This window comes from Callithrix jacchus, chromosome X, assembly GCF_049354715.1.
Source record: "Callithrix jacchus isolate 240 chromosome X, calJac240_pri, whole genome shotgun sequence".
Classification (NCBI taxonomy): domain Eukaryota; kingdom Metazoa; phylum Chordata; class Mammalia; order Primates; family Cebidae; genus Callithrix; species Callithrix jacchus.
In genome coordinates, this window is record NC_133524.1 from 150,239,330 (window position 1) to 150,253,133 (window position 13,804).

The 13,804-nt window shown below is 54.3% G+C and overlaps 1 protein-coding gene across 1 annotated transcript; it reads left to right on the top strand.

Annotated features, from left to right (window-relative positions):
* The first annotated feature begins 405 nt into the window (after positions 1 to 405).
* Positions 406 to 6,174, top strand: FAM50A (family with sequence similarity 50 member A). The gene is made up of 13 exons (XM_035288116.3): positions 406 to 617; positions 1,652 to 1,736; positions 1,834 to 1,933; positions 2,438 to 2,583; positions 4,060 to 4,136; positions 4,242 to 4,308; positions 4,413 to 4,474; positions 4,730 to 4,806; positions 5,141 to 5,195; positions 5,366 to 5,414; positions 5,512 to 5,582; positions 5,686 to 5,796; positions 5,931 to 6,174. Exons 1-13 carry the CDS (start codon positions 507 to 509, stop codon positions 5,937 to 5,939), a joined length of 1,020 nt encoding a protein of 339 aa, XP_035144007.1. The 5' UTR covers positions 406 to 506; the 3' UTR covers positions 5,940 to 6,174.
* The last annotated feature ends 7,630 nt before the right edge of the window (positions 6,175 to 13,804 follow it).

A 13,804-nucleotide genomic window follows, 5' to 3' on the forward strand; every position in this document is an offset into this window, starting at 1 on the left:
CGAAGTGAAACAGGGGGACGGGTGCCAGTTTTCGGGTTAATGCACGGGGAGCAGGGCCTGGCCTCAGGCAGGAAGGCAGCAACAGGACCAGGGGATCCGGCATTGGGCAGGGATCAGCATCAAAGACGTGAGGGGGCGGAGCCCAGCCTTGGGGTCAACCGGAGGAATTAGAGGGACCGGGGGCCCAGCCTCCGGTCGGGTTAACGTCGAGGCAGCGCGGGGGACTGGAGGATTAAGCCTCCGGGGTCCACAGTAGCAAGCGGTGGGGGCTGGAGCGGGAGTCCAGGCGGGGTCAGGGGCGGTCTCCGACGAGGCGGGCGGGCGGCGCTCACACTTCGGGCCAGTTGGTGCGCGGTGGGGCGGGGCGTCCGCGCGACTCTGGGGGGCTGACGTCACGGCGCGGGCGTCAGCTGACTGTTCCGTCGCCACCGCAGCTGCTGCCGAGACCGGGTCGGGCTGCCGCCGCCGCCGCCGCCGCCGCCGCCGCCGCCGCCGCCGCCGCCGCCATGGCTCAATACAAGGGCGCCGCGAGCGAGGCCGGCCGCGCCATGCACCTGATGAAGAAAAGGGAGAAGCAGCGCGAGCAGATGGAGCAGATGAAGCAGCGCATCGCGGAGGTGCGGGCCGGGATGCCTCGGAGCATGCGCGCCGCCCGGGTCCCCTGACGGCCCCGCTCCACGCTCCGGCCCTGGAAGCCCCGGGGCCGCGGCCTTGGAGCGCGGGCCCCTAGCTCGCTGACTTCCAGCAGGGCACAAAAGCAAGCCGGCGACAGTCTCCTCTGTAAAATGGGCCCAGAGCCGGGCATTCTCTGAGGCCTACGCCACTAGCTGGGGGATTCCTTTCCCCGGGAGAGGCACGGGGAGGCCCGAGCCAGGCCTGGCTAGTCCGCGGTCCAGGAGGCTCCTTCCAGAACCCCTTGTGCCTTTGAGGCAGGCTAGAGCCTCCGGGCGCCATCGGTTCACCCACCGCTTCCGTGAGTGGCCGGTCATGGTGGCTGTCAGGGAAGGAGCGTGGAGGAGCTCTCAGCTTGATCCTTTTGGAGAGACTCACTCATCAGGACTTAGGGCTCCCAGAGAGAGCAGGCTTCTGCCTTGGGAAATGGGGAAGCCCTGGCCCCACTGTCTGAGCCGGGGTGCCCAGCAAGCAGAAAGTGTATTTCTCTGCCAGCCACCTCCTTGGGAGGTTGCTGGTTAGCGAATGCTTGACATGGTACCAAGTGGGATGGGATTGGGACCAAAGAGAATGGGCCTCCTGGGAAGCTGTTGGTGACATTCTGTGGCCTGGAGGGAGTAAAATCACTCAGGGAGGGGGCAGGACCCTCAACCACTCTGTTCTTTGCCCTCTCTTTATGCTCCTTGACTTGGGTCTTGGGAGCTTCAGCTTAAAGGCTGAGGATGAAAAAGGCCAGAGGTCAGTAGGGCTGATGGTTTCAGGCTACGGAGGGAGTGCTGATCCCCAGCAGGAGACCTGAAGGGCCAGAGCAGCTCAGGGATGGAAGGGAAACACACTTGAAGAGTCCTGCCCTGTCTCATGAAACCTTCCATCGACAAAGAGCACAGGGGCAGAGTTGGACTATAACCCAGGTCCCCGATGGCCAGGCTGCTGTTTGCACAGTGGGGGCAGCTCTCATGGTGGCTGTTCCTCCTCACAGGAGAACATCATGAAATCCAACATTGACAAGAAGTTCTCTGCACACTACGATGCAGTAGAGGCAGAGCTCAAGTCCAGCACCGTGGGTGAGCAGGTTGTGGGTGCCCCCCTCACCCAGACCCTGGGCCACTCCTCCGCTGGCCCCGGTAACTACCTTGCCCCTTGTGTCTTCTTGCTTCGAAGGTCTGGTGACCCTGAACGACATGAAGGCCAAGCAGGAGGCGCTGGTGAAGGAGCGGGAGAAGCAGCTGGCCAAGAAGGAGCAGTCCAAGGAGCTGCAGCTGTGGGTCCCCTCGCCACAGCCGTCAACATGGAGCTAGTGCTCACAGGGTCCCGGGGCCGCTCAGGCTCTTTTTGCACCTTGGGGGACCCCGTCTCCTGCTTTGGGACAGGGGTAGCATCTAGCTTGCGAATTGCATTTCTCTCTCCTGCTTCTTTGGCTCCATGCTCACGTCTTGCCTTGGTGGCTTGTCTTCTTTCTGACCTTCTACATGCAGTGGCCCTGCCTGGACCCTTTCCTTGCTCCAGTGCCTGAGCAGCCCGCATTCTCCCGATTCCTCTCTGTCCTATGGCCTGTGTGGCCCTCTGTGCTTGCTGTTTGTAACAGAGCCCTTGCCCATGAGCTTGAAGTGATCCAGGACAGCAGGACCCCTCTGGGGCACTGGGGACCCAGCCTGGGCTGGGCAGGCCTCATACCAGGCACACAGGTGGCTCAGGGTCAAGGAAGGGGCTGGGTTGGGGCCATGGAATGACATGGTTTGTGATGGGGCCACCTGCACCTCGCTAGGAAGCTGGAGAAGCTGCGAGAGAAAGAGCGCAAGAAGGAGGCCAAGCGGAAGATCTCCAGCCTGTCCTTCACCCTGGAGGAGGAAGAAGAGGGGGCCGAGGAGGAGGAGGAGGTAGCCATGTATGAGGAGGAGCTGGAAAGGGAAGGTGAGGGCAGGCTTGAGTCGGAGCCCCACCCACGGCCCCTGGGGAGGGGACACCAATGCAAGAGGCTGTCAGCAAAGCTGATGCCCTGTCAGCAAGGCTCCAAAAGCTGCCCTCTGGAGGCACCATGCATAGTAGACCAGGGAGGGGAGAAGGTGGCCCAGAGCAGGCTGGCTGGCCACGTTTTCTGTGATGATGGAAATGTGAGAGTCTGTGCCACCCAGTGTGGTACCCACTGGCTGCAGGTGGCTGGTGTGACAGGGGCACTGAATAGTTAATTCTGTTTGATTCATTTCAACATAAATGTAAACAGCCACAGAAATTTGTAGCTACTAGTCAGACACTGCTGTCAGGGAAAGCTCAAGATGGCTGGGGAGTGAGGGTGACGCCAGCCTGGCCCCCGTGTGTGCCACACACCTGTGCTGTGCCTCTCCTGGTGGAAGTCACAGGTCACCATGCGCTCAAGACACGCAGGGTTGCTGCTCTGCTCAGGACCCACAGGGCTAACCCAGGGGTCAGGGAAGGTGACAGCTATGTATGCTGCGGTTTGGGTGCTGTGTGCAGCAGGAGCTACTGATTTGTGTTTCTGTTTTCACTGTTGTTGTTTTTGAGACTGTTTCCCTGTGGCCCAGGCTGCAGTGCAGAGGTGTGATCACAGCTCACTTCAGCCTTGACCTCCTGGACTCGAGGGACCCTCCCACCTCAGCCACTTGAGTTGCTGGGACTGCAGGCGCTCTGTATTTTTGTATTTTTTGTAGAGACAGAATCTTGCCACGTTGCCCAAGCTGGTCTTGAACTTGGGAGCTACTGGCATGGACAGTGAAGGCCTGGGGGAAAGGTTGGCAGCCTCTCTGTGTGTCACTGGGGCTTTGACAAAACACTGCTTGGTAGGCTCTTCCGTCCCGCCATAGGTTTCCTTTAGGGGCCCAGCCACAGGACCCTGATGTCCATTTTTTTTAAAGCTCTCCATGTGATTCGAATGTGCAACCAGGCTCTAGAATCTCTGCTCTTGAGCATCAGGGCAGGCTAAAGAGTTTAGACTTGTCTTGTTTTTTTCTTTTTTTGTCTTTTTTTTGGGGGGGCAGAGAGGTCTCATTCTGTTGCTCAGGCTAGAGTGCAGTGGTTTGATCATGGCTCACTGCAACCCCGATCTCCCAGGCTCAAGCAATCCTCCCACCTCAGCCTCCCAAGTAGCTGGGACTGCAGGTATGTCACCACATCCCACTGATTTTTTTGAATTTTAGTAGAGTCTAGGTCTTGCTATGTTGCCCATGCTGGTCTCCACCTCCTGGGCTCAAGCGACCTTCTTGCCTCAGCCTACCCAAGTGTTGGGGTGACAAGTGTGAGCCTCTGTGCCCGCCCTAGGCTCGTCTTCAAGACCAACAATTCTCAAAGTTTGCTTGGTGGACCCTGGGCATCAGCCACACAAAATCATCTTCATAATAATGCTGTGATATTCTTGGCTTCTTTTTGTTCCAGAGATCACCACGAAGAAGAGAAAACTGGGGAAGAACCCAGATGTGGACACAAGCTTTTTGCCTGATCGAGACCGTGAGGTAGGGGCTGCCTGGCCCTGACCCCAGCCTAAACCTCAGCCCTGGTGGAGACCCTTGTGCACCTGAGCAGCCCTGGGCCTCAGCCCTCTACCTGCCCCCTCCCAGGAGGAAGAGAATCGGCTTCGGGAAGAGCTGCGGCAGGAGTGGGAAGCCAAGCAGGAGAAGATCAAGAGTGAGAGCCCGCAGTCCCCTGGGTGGTGCGCCGGGCTCCGAGGCTGCTCTCATTGGGGCGGGGATGCCTGGGTCTGGAGACCAAGAGGCAGCTCTGCATTGTAGGTGAGGAGATTGAGATCACCTTCAGCTACTGGGACGGCTCTGGGCACCGGCGGACAGTCAAGGTAGGCAGCGTGCAGCCTGCTTCCTGCTCACCGTGGGCCCAGCCTCCCTTAGCTTCCCTGGGAAGGAACTGACCTTCCTGACTTGGGAAGCCACGGGAATCCTGAGAATAACAGGCTCTGGGGAGTGAGGCCCAGGCCTGGGCGTCCTGCTGAGCCTCTGCAGTCTCTGGCAGGGCCCTCTGGGCCTCTGCCTTCTCAAGAGCCCTTCTGCATGCTTCCGCCTTCCCTTCCCAACTCTTGGATTCCCGGATGCAGATGAGAAAGGGCAATACCATGCAGCAGTTCCTGCAGAAGGCGCTGGAGATCCTCCGGAAAGACTTCAGCGAGCTGAGGTGTGAGCTGTGCGTGTGCATGCGGTGCCGTGGGAGGCTCTGCCTGGTCTAGGAGGAAGTGTGCTGGGCACTCTGCTCCCAAAAGAAGGGGTCAGGCTCCTCTTCCCATCCCTCCCAACTGGAGAGAGCTTTGCTGGGAATGCCCTGCCTTGGTTCCTTCGCCCAAAGGTGGAGGACGCTGGGCACCAGACCTGGGCTCCCCAAACCATGGCGCTTCCCTCACAGCCCGCTGGCTGCTGCCTCCCAGCCCCAGCATGGGCTCTCCTGCGCTGGCTGCCCCCTCCCTCCAGGGTTGCTGTCCGCTTGCCCATGCCCTCCTGCCTTCCCCCCTCAGGTCCGCAGGGGTGGAGCAGCTCATGTACATCAAGGAGGACTTGATCATCCCGCACGTGAGTCCCTTCAGCCCCAGGCCCTGCAGTGAGTGCTGCGCCCTGGGCTGTGGCTCGGGCTGGTAGAGGTAGTGTGCGCAGGTGTGCCCCTGTCTGGCCTGCAGGGGGAGGTGGGGAGGAAAGGCCGAGGTGAGCCATCAAGGTGCCACTTTGCTGCTCTTGGCTTCCAGCATCACAGCTTCTACGACTTCATCGTCACCAAGGCACGGGGGAAGAGTGGTGAGTGCCCCCGGCCCAGCCACCCCCATAGCACCTCGCTCCGGATATCATCACTGGGGCAGCAGCAGATGCCAGGATATCTGCTTCCCCCCTGCAGGGCCGCTCTTCAACTTTGACGTTCACGATGATGTTCGATTGCTCAGTGACGCCACCGTGGAGAAGGATGAGGTACAGCCAGGGGCCTTGCAAGGGGGCTGGGTATCCGTGGGCTGGGGAGGAGAAGCCAAGGGAAGGGGAGGTCGCCAGCAGCCCTGTGCCCTCCCTCCCTCAGTCGCATGCAGGCAAGGTGGTGCTGAGGAGCTGGTATGAGAAGAACAAGCACATCTTCCCTGCCAGCCGCTGGGAGCCCTACGACCCGGAGAAGAAGTGGGACAAGTACACGGTGAGGAGCAGCCCCCAGACACTGTGGAGGCTGGGGCTGCCAGGAGCCCCTCCTGGGTGGGAATGGCAGCCAGCCCCTGCTCATCCCTCGCCTTCTCTTCCTTGTCCCCTCTGTCCACCTTGTCCTCACACCAGATCCGCTGAGCGTCTGGGAGGCTATGTGGCCTCACCTCTTCAGCTCCCTCAGTGTGCCCCACGATGTCTCGGGACCCCAGGCACCCGCTCCCTTGCTACCATGCCAGGCACACTGGGAGGAGGGTGGCAGCTGCTCGTGTCCTGCCCTCGGCACGCCAGTGACCGCCTTATTCTTTTACAATAAAGAAGTGCACATGTCAGAGCTGGAGCGCCTGCAGTGTGAGACACCGCACTTTCTTTCAAACCATTTGTGTCCGGTCAAATTCATTTGTCATTTTGACCATTTAAAAGTGTGTGATTCGGTGTAATCATCACCTTGGTCTCCTTCCAGGACATTCTCATCCCTCCAAAAGGCCCCATGGCCATGGGCAAGGTCTCAGTCTGCTTTCTGTCTCCATGGATTGGCCTGTTCTAGACATGTCACACATGCCTGGGGAATCTGTCCCTGTGGCAGCCCCGCCATCCCTGAGGTGTCTGTGTGCCCTGTGCTTCCTGACCACGGGCAGCTTTCCTCAGGCTGTGGTGGCTCTGGTGGGTGGGAAGGATGTTCCTTCCCAGGCCTCTCTGCCAGGACCTTGGGCTCCTCTTGAATTTCCCACAGGGGACATGGCTGTCATGTGGCCTTCCTTGCTCTGGGCTGTCCCAGCATGGTTGGTCTGCTGTGGTACCCTGCACTCAACACTTCCCTGCCCTGCCTTAGCTGGCTCTGCTCAGACAACCCTTGGTGCAGGATCCAGAGCGGGGATAGGTCCAGGACTCCCCTCTGCCACCTCAGCAGCCACTTCCCCAGGTTCCACTTGGCTAAGCTGAGGCAGGCAGGCCTGGATCCAGGAGGCTGAGGAAGGCCAGCTGACAGCTCCTTATTTCCACTCTTCCTTCCCTGGCTTGAGGCCAAGAGGAGAAGACTGGGGACAGCCCCTCACTGGCCAGGAGCACCCCAGCCCTGGGTCTGGCCTCCCCTTCCTGGCAAATATGGAGATCTAATGGCGCCGGACAGTGCAGACACCCAGCGTCTCATTCACCATGGCCGGGAAGTAGCTACCTGGTGTCACTAGGAAGAGAGACGAGGGCAGAGTAATGTATTTTTCTTCTTTTTTTTTTCTCTGAGACAGGGTCTCGCTCTGTCTCTCAGGCTGGATGCAGTGGTGCAATCTCAGCTCACTGCAGCCTCCACCTCCTGGGCTCAGGTGATCCTCCCACCTCAGCCTCCTGAGTAGCTAGGGACTCCAGGGGCCTACAGGTATGCACCACCATGCCTGGCTATTTTATTTTATTTTTACGTACATGAAAATTGGAACAGAATTTTTTTTTGAGCAGAGTCTTGCTCTGTTGCCCAGGCTGGAGTGCAGTGGTGTGATCTCGGCTCACTGCAACCTCTACCTCCCAGGTTCAAGCAATTCTCCTGCCTCAGCCTCCCAAATAGCTGGGATTATAGGTGCACACCACCATGCCCAGCCTATTTTTATATTTTTAGTAGGGACAGGGTTTCATCATGTTGGTCAGGCTGGTCTTGACCTCCTGACCTCGTGATCCAGCAGCCTCGGCCTCCCAAAGTGCTGGGATTACAGGTGTGAGCCACTGTGACTGGCCCAGAATTTTTTCGTAGAGATGGGGTCTTGCTGTGTTGCCCAGGCTGGACTTGAACTGCTGTGCTCAAGTAATTCTCCCACCTCGGCCTCCCAAACTGCTGGGATTGAAGGTGTGAGCCACTTTGTTTGGCAAAGTAGGTATTTGATGCTCTGGAACCAGATAAGGTCACCAAGGATCAATGTGTGCCAGGAGTGGTCACCTGCGTTGCTCACCCAGACCTCATTCCTGGGGACTGTGTGTGTAGACAGCAGAGAGGGAAACCAAAAAAATGCAGGCGCAAGGTTAACTGGCCTTTCTGGCATGGGGACATTTAAGCTGACATCCAAATGATAAGAAGTCAGCCATTTCTATGTGGGAGGGTGTGTTCCAGGCAGAGGGAACACCAAATGTGGGTCAAAAGTAAGCTGGAAGCTGGGCACGGTGGCTCATTCCTGTAATCCCAGCACTTTGGGAGGCCAAGGTGGGTGGATCACTTGAGGTCAAGAGAACCAGTCCATCCTGGCCGACGTGGTGAAACTCTGTCTCTACTAAAAATACAAAAATGAGCTGGGCGTGGTGGTGCACGCCCGTAGTCCCAGCTACTCAGGAGGCTGAAGCATGAGAATCGCTTGAACCCGGGAGGTGGAGGTTACCGTGAGCTGAGATCACGCCATGGCACTCCAGCCTGGGCTGGAACAAGGGGAAGGAGGAAGCTTCAAGATAAGGGGCAGGGATGGATGCTACCCTTTTCTCTCACCTTGACTGTCCAGCAGAGGCCCTGTGTTCATGTGAGCCCCATGTCAGCATGGAAGCACAGGCAGCAGGACACCTGACATCCCGCTAGGCTGGGCCAGTTCCAGCAGTGTCTCCAACAGTGATGTGCTTTTCTTCACTGCCTGCTTCCCTGTCCTCTTTATACGAAGACAAGCTCCTCTGGTTGCCCCTCATGACCCTCACCTTACACAAAAGGCGCTGCACTTGAGTGTTGCTTGGCACCATGCACCATAGTGTCCATTAGCAATACAGCCCAATACCCGGCATCTTTTCACATGGGTGCAGAGAGGCTCCTCACTCTTCAACTGCAGATTCATCATTGCAGGAGTGGCCAAGTCCACTCCTAGGGCCTGCCCACTTTGCAGCCCCATGGGCAAGGTGAGGGCCGGCTCTCCCAGCCTTGCCCACATGGTGCCCTCAGTCGCCACTGGGGGGGCACATGCCAAGCTGAGATGGAGACATGGTTTCTCAGCACGGGGTTTTGTTTTTTCTTTGTGTTTTTAATTTTTTCAACTGAGGAAAAATTCACATGACAGAAAAGTAGCCATTTTAAAATGTACAGTTTGGTGGCATTTGGTACATTCGTGTTGTGGTGTGACCATTGCCTTTCACTGGAACACTTTCACCCTCAAAAGGAGACCCAGTGGCTACTGAGCAGTCTCTTCCCCAGGCCCTGGCAGCTGCTAATCTACTGTGTCAATGAATTGGACTGTTCTGGAAGCTGCACATCAATGGAATCCTACAGTGCATGGCCTTTGTGTCTAGCTTGTATTTCTTAGCATCACGCTTTGAGGTTCCTCCATGCTGTCACATGGATCCTTTTTATGACTGAGCGGTAGTCCATTGTCTGCACGCACTGCATCTTGTCTATCCATCCGGTCACCGATGAGCATTTCAGGTGTTTCCACCTTTTGGCTATTGTAAATAATGCTGCTATGAGCCTTCATGTACAAGTTTTTCTTTGACCTTAGTGTGGTTTTTAACTTGTATTTCTCTTTTCACATGTTTAAAAACGATGTGCACTTTATTTCTCCTGCAAAGTGTCTATTCCTGTCATTTGCCCATTACTCATATTGTTGGTCTTCTTGTTTTCTTTTTTTTTAACTAGTGACAGGATCTCACTATGTTGCCCAGGCTGGTCTTGAAATCTTTGGCTCAAGCGATCCTCCTGCCTTGGCCTTTTGCTGGTCTTTTTTATCTAGAATTCAGTTGGGTGCAGTGGCTCATGCCTGTAATCCCAGCACTTTGGGAGGCTGAGGTGGGCAGATCACCTGAGGTAAAGATTTTGAGACCAGACAGGCGTGGTGGCTCACACCTGTAATCCCAGCACTTTGGGAGGACGAGGCGGGTGAATCACCTGAGGTCAGGAGTTCAAGACCAGCCTGGCCAACATGGTGAAACCCCGTCTCTATTATTAAAAAAAAAAAGTTTGAGACCAGCCTAGACAACATGGAGAAACCCCGTCTCTAGTGAAAATACAAAAATTAGCTGAACATGGTGGCGGCTGCCTGTAATCCCAGCTACTCGGGAGGTTGAGGCAGGAGAATCGCTTGAACCCAGGAGGCGGAGGTTGCAGCGAGCGGAGATTGCACCACTGCACTCCAGCCTGGGCAACAGAGTGAGACTCTGTCTCAAATAAATAAATAAATAAATAAATAAATAAATAAATAAAATACAGAATTCTGGGTACCTTCCATGTATGAGGGAGACCAGCCCTTTGTGTTATACAGGGCGAATCCTTTCCTAGTTTTTCATTGATTTTATGCTGGTTTTGGGCATGAAAAGTTTATTTTTGGCTGGTTGGACTCTTTAATCTTCTATGCCTTCTGGGTTTTAGATCATAGTTAGAAGGTCTTCTGGAAGTCAGTGTTATAAAGGAAGTGATTGCAGGAGTTTCCCAGGAGCAAGACACAATCTTGAGTTAAGTTTTCCAGTCATTCTTGTAGCAGTGTGGCAAAGGGACTGGGGGAGGGCAAGCATGGGAGGCCAGTGAGGAGGCCACCACAGCCATTCTGATGAGAGGCTGGTGGCTTGGACCAGGGCGGGGACAGAAGGTCAGCTTCTGGATAGATTTTGTGGGGAGAGCCAACAAGATTTGCTGACAAATAGGACGTGGTATTTGAGAGAAAGAGAGGAGTCAAGAACTCCAAGACTTTGGCCTGAGCAAGAGGAATAACCTTCACTGAGATGCGAGGCACAGGAAGAGAAGCAAGTCTAAGGTGAACAATGGAGGGTTTGCTTGTGGGAATGGTATGTGGAGATGCCTATTAGATCCAGGCGCATGGAGTTCACAGGAGAGCTTGGGAGGATGGAATGAGAAATTGCAGAGCTGTCAAGACAGACATGATTGATGCTCTGGAACTAGAGAGGAGATCGCCAAGGGAATGAGCGTAACACCTACACGTCCCGTAAAGCCAATGGATGAGATGACAAAGACGGGACTGAGGCCAGGCACAGTGGCTCATGCCTGTAATCCCAGCACTTTGGGAGGCCTAGGCAGGTAGATTGTTTGAGCCCAGGAGTTCGAGACCAGTCTGGGCAACATAGTGAGACTGTGTCTATAGAAAATACAAAAATTGCCGGGCGCAATGGCTCAAGCCTGTAATCCCACCACTTTGGGAGGCCGAGGCGGGTGGATCACGAGGTCAAGAGATGGAGACCATCCCGGTCTACATAGTGAAACCCTGTCTCTACTAAAAATACAAAAAATTAGCTGGGCATGGTGGCACATGCCTGTAATCCCAGCTACTCAGGAGGCTGAGGCAGGAGAACTGCCTGAACCCAGGAGGCGGAGGTTGCGGTGAGCCGAGATCGCGCCATTGCACCCCAGCCTGGGTAACAAGAGCGAAACTCCGTCTCAAAAAAAAAAAAAAGAAAATACAAAAATTATCCGGGCATGGTGGCACACGCCTGTAGTCCCAGGTATTTGGGAGGCTGAGGTGGGCAGATCAGTTGAGCCAAAGAGGTGGAAACCAGCCTGGGCAATGAACCCCCATCTTTACAAATACACAAAAATTTTCCTGGCGTGTTGGCATGCACCTACAGTTCTAGCTATGTGGGAGGCTAAGGTGGGAAGATTGCTCGAGCCTGGGAAGTCGAGGCTGCAGTGAGCAGTGTTCATGTCACTGCACTCCAGCCTGGGTGACAAAGTGAGACATTGTCTCCAAAAAAGATCATTATACAAAAATCAATCTTATTTATTTTATTTGAGACAGAGTCTTGCTCTCTATTGCCCAGGCTGGAGTACAATGGCATGATCTAGTCTCACGGCAACATCTGCCTCGGGGTTCAAGTGATTGTCCCCTTCAGCCTCCCGAGTAACTGAGATTACAGGCGCCTGCCACCATGCCTGGATAATTTTTTTTGAGATAGAGTCTTGCACTGTCGCCCAGGCTGGAGTGCAGTGGTGTGATGTCTGCTCACTGCAACCTCCGCTCCTGGGTTCAAGCAATTCTGCTGCCTCAACCTCCCCAGTAGCTGGGACTACAGGCATGCACCACCACGCCCAGCTGATTTTTTTGTATTTTTAGTAGAGATGGGGTTTCACCATGTTGACCAGGATGGTCTTGATCTCCTCACCTCGTGATCCACCTGCCTCGGCCTCCCAAAGTGCTGGGATTACAGGCATGAGCCACCGCACCTGGCCAATCAATTGTATTTCTGTGCACAATTCAAAATGAAATTAAGAAAACAATTCTATTTATAACAGTGTCAAAAAAGAATAAAATACTAATACAGTTTTAAAAAGAAGTATAAGATTTGTACACTGAAAACTACAAAACATCATTGAAAGAAATTAAAGAAGACCTAAATAATTGGAAAGACATCTGTATTAGTCATGGTTCTCCCAAGAAACAGAATCAACAGGACATACACACACAGACACACACACAGTTTATTTTAAGGATTTGGTTTATGCAGTTGTCAGGGCTGACAAGTTGGTGTGAAATTTGTAGGGACAAGCTGGCAGGCTGGAAACTCAGGGAGAATTTCTGTGTTACAGTTTTTTTTTTTCTTAAATGGAGTCTCACTCTTGTTGCCCAAGCAGGGTGCAATGGCATGATCTCGGCTCACTGCAACTTCCGCCTCCCAGGTTCAAGTGATTCTCTGGTCTCAGCCTCCCGAGTAGCTGGGATTACAGGTGCCCGCCACCATGCCCAGCTTTTTTATGTAATTTTTGTATTGTTTAGTACAGACGGGGTTTCCCCATGTTGGCCAGGCTGGTCTTGAAGTCTTGACCTCAGTTGGTCCACCCGCCTCAGCCTCCCAAAGTGCTGGGATTATAGGCATAAGCCACCATGCCAAGCCTGTGTTACACAGTCTTGAGGCAGAATTTCCACGTCTCCAGGAAACCTCAGGTTTTGCTCTTAAAGCCACCCACATTGTTGAGGGTGATCTCTTTTACTTAAAATCAGTTCAGAGCTGGGTGCAGCGGCTTATGCCTATAATCTCAGTCTTTTATTATTATTATTATTTTAATTATTTTTTTTGAGACAGAGTCTTGCTCTGTCACCAGGCGCCAGGCTGGAGTGCAGTGGCATGATCCTGGCTCACTGCTACCTCCGCCTCCCGGGTTCAAGTAATTCTCCTGCCTCAGCCTCCCGAGTGGCTGGGACTACAGGCGCATACCACCATGCCCAGCTAATTTTTGTATTTTTAGTAGAGATGGGGTTTCACCATGTTGGCCAGGATGGTCTTGATCTCTTGACCTTGTGATCCGCCCGCCTCAGCCTCCCAAGGTGCTAGGATTACAGGCGTGAGCCACCGCGCCCGGCTTTTTAAAAATTATTTTTTTAAGATAGAGTCTTGTTCTATCTCACAGGCTGGAGGGCAATGTTGCGATCTTGGCTTACTGTGACCTCCCCCTCCCAGGTTCAAGAGATTCTCCTGCCTCACCCTCCCGACTAGCTAGGACTACAGGTGCCCACCACCATGCCCAGCTAATGTTTGTATTTTTTGTAGAGATGGGGTTTCACCATGTTGGCCAGGCTGGTCTTGAACTGCTGACTTCAGGTGATCTGCCCACTTTGGCCTCCCAAAGTGCTGGGATGACAGGTGTGAGCCACCTTGCCCAACATATAATCTCAGTACTTTGGAAGGCTGATCAGCAGGATTCCTTGAGCCCAGTAGTTCAAGACCAGCCTGAGCAATGCAGCAAGACCCTGCTTCTCTCTACAAAAATATGAAAAGTTAGCCACACTTGCCTGTGGTCCCAGCTACCCTGGAGGCTGAGGCAGGAGGATCCCTTGAGCCCTGGAAGTCGAGGCTGCAGTGAGTTGTGATCATGCCACTACACTGTAGCCTGGGTAATACAGTGAGATCTCAATTTGGGGTTTAAAAAAAACATGTATACACACACACACGCGCACACCCACACACACACATATTTAATAAAAATGGGCAAAGGACTTGAATAGACATTTCTTCAGAGATGATATACAAAAGGCCAAGAGGCACACGAAAAAGATGCTGAACATCATTAGTCATCAGGGAAATGAAAAGGAAAACCTTAGTGGGGTGTGGTGGTTCAC

Excerpts from the sequence above, each read along its gene's own strand:
- FAM50A (XM_035288116.3), top strand. The coding sequence starts at position 507 with ATGGCTCAATACAAGGGCGCCGCGAGCGAGGCCGGCCGCGCCATGCAC. Across the intron at positions 1,934-2,437 it reads CAGTCCAAGGAGCTGCAGCT|GAAGCTGGAGAAGCTGCGAG; the intron begins GTGGGTCCCCTC and ends GCACCTCGCTAG. Across the intron at positions 5,196-5,365 it reads AGGACTTGATCATCCCGCAC|CATCACAGCTTCTACGACTT; the intron begins GTGAGTCCCTTC and ends CTTGGCTTCCAG.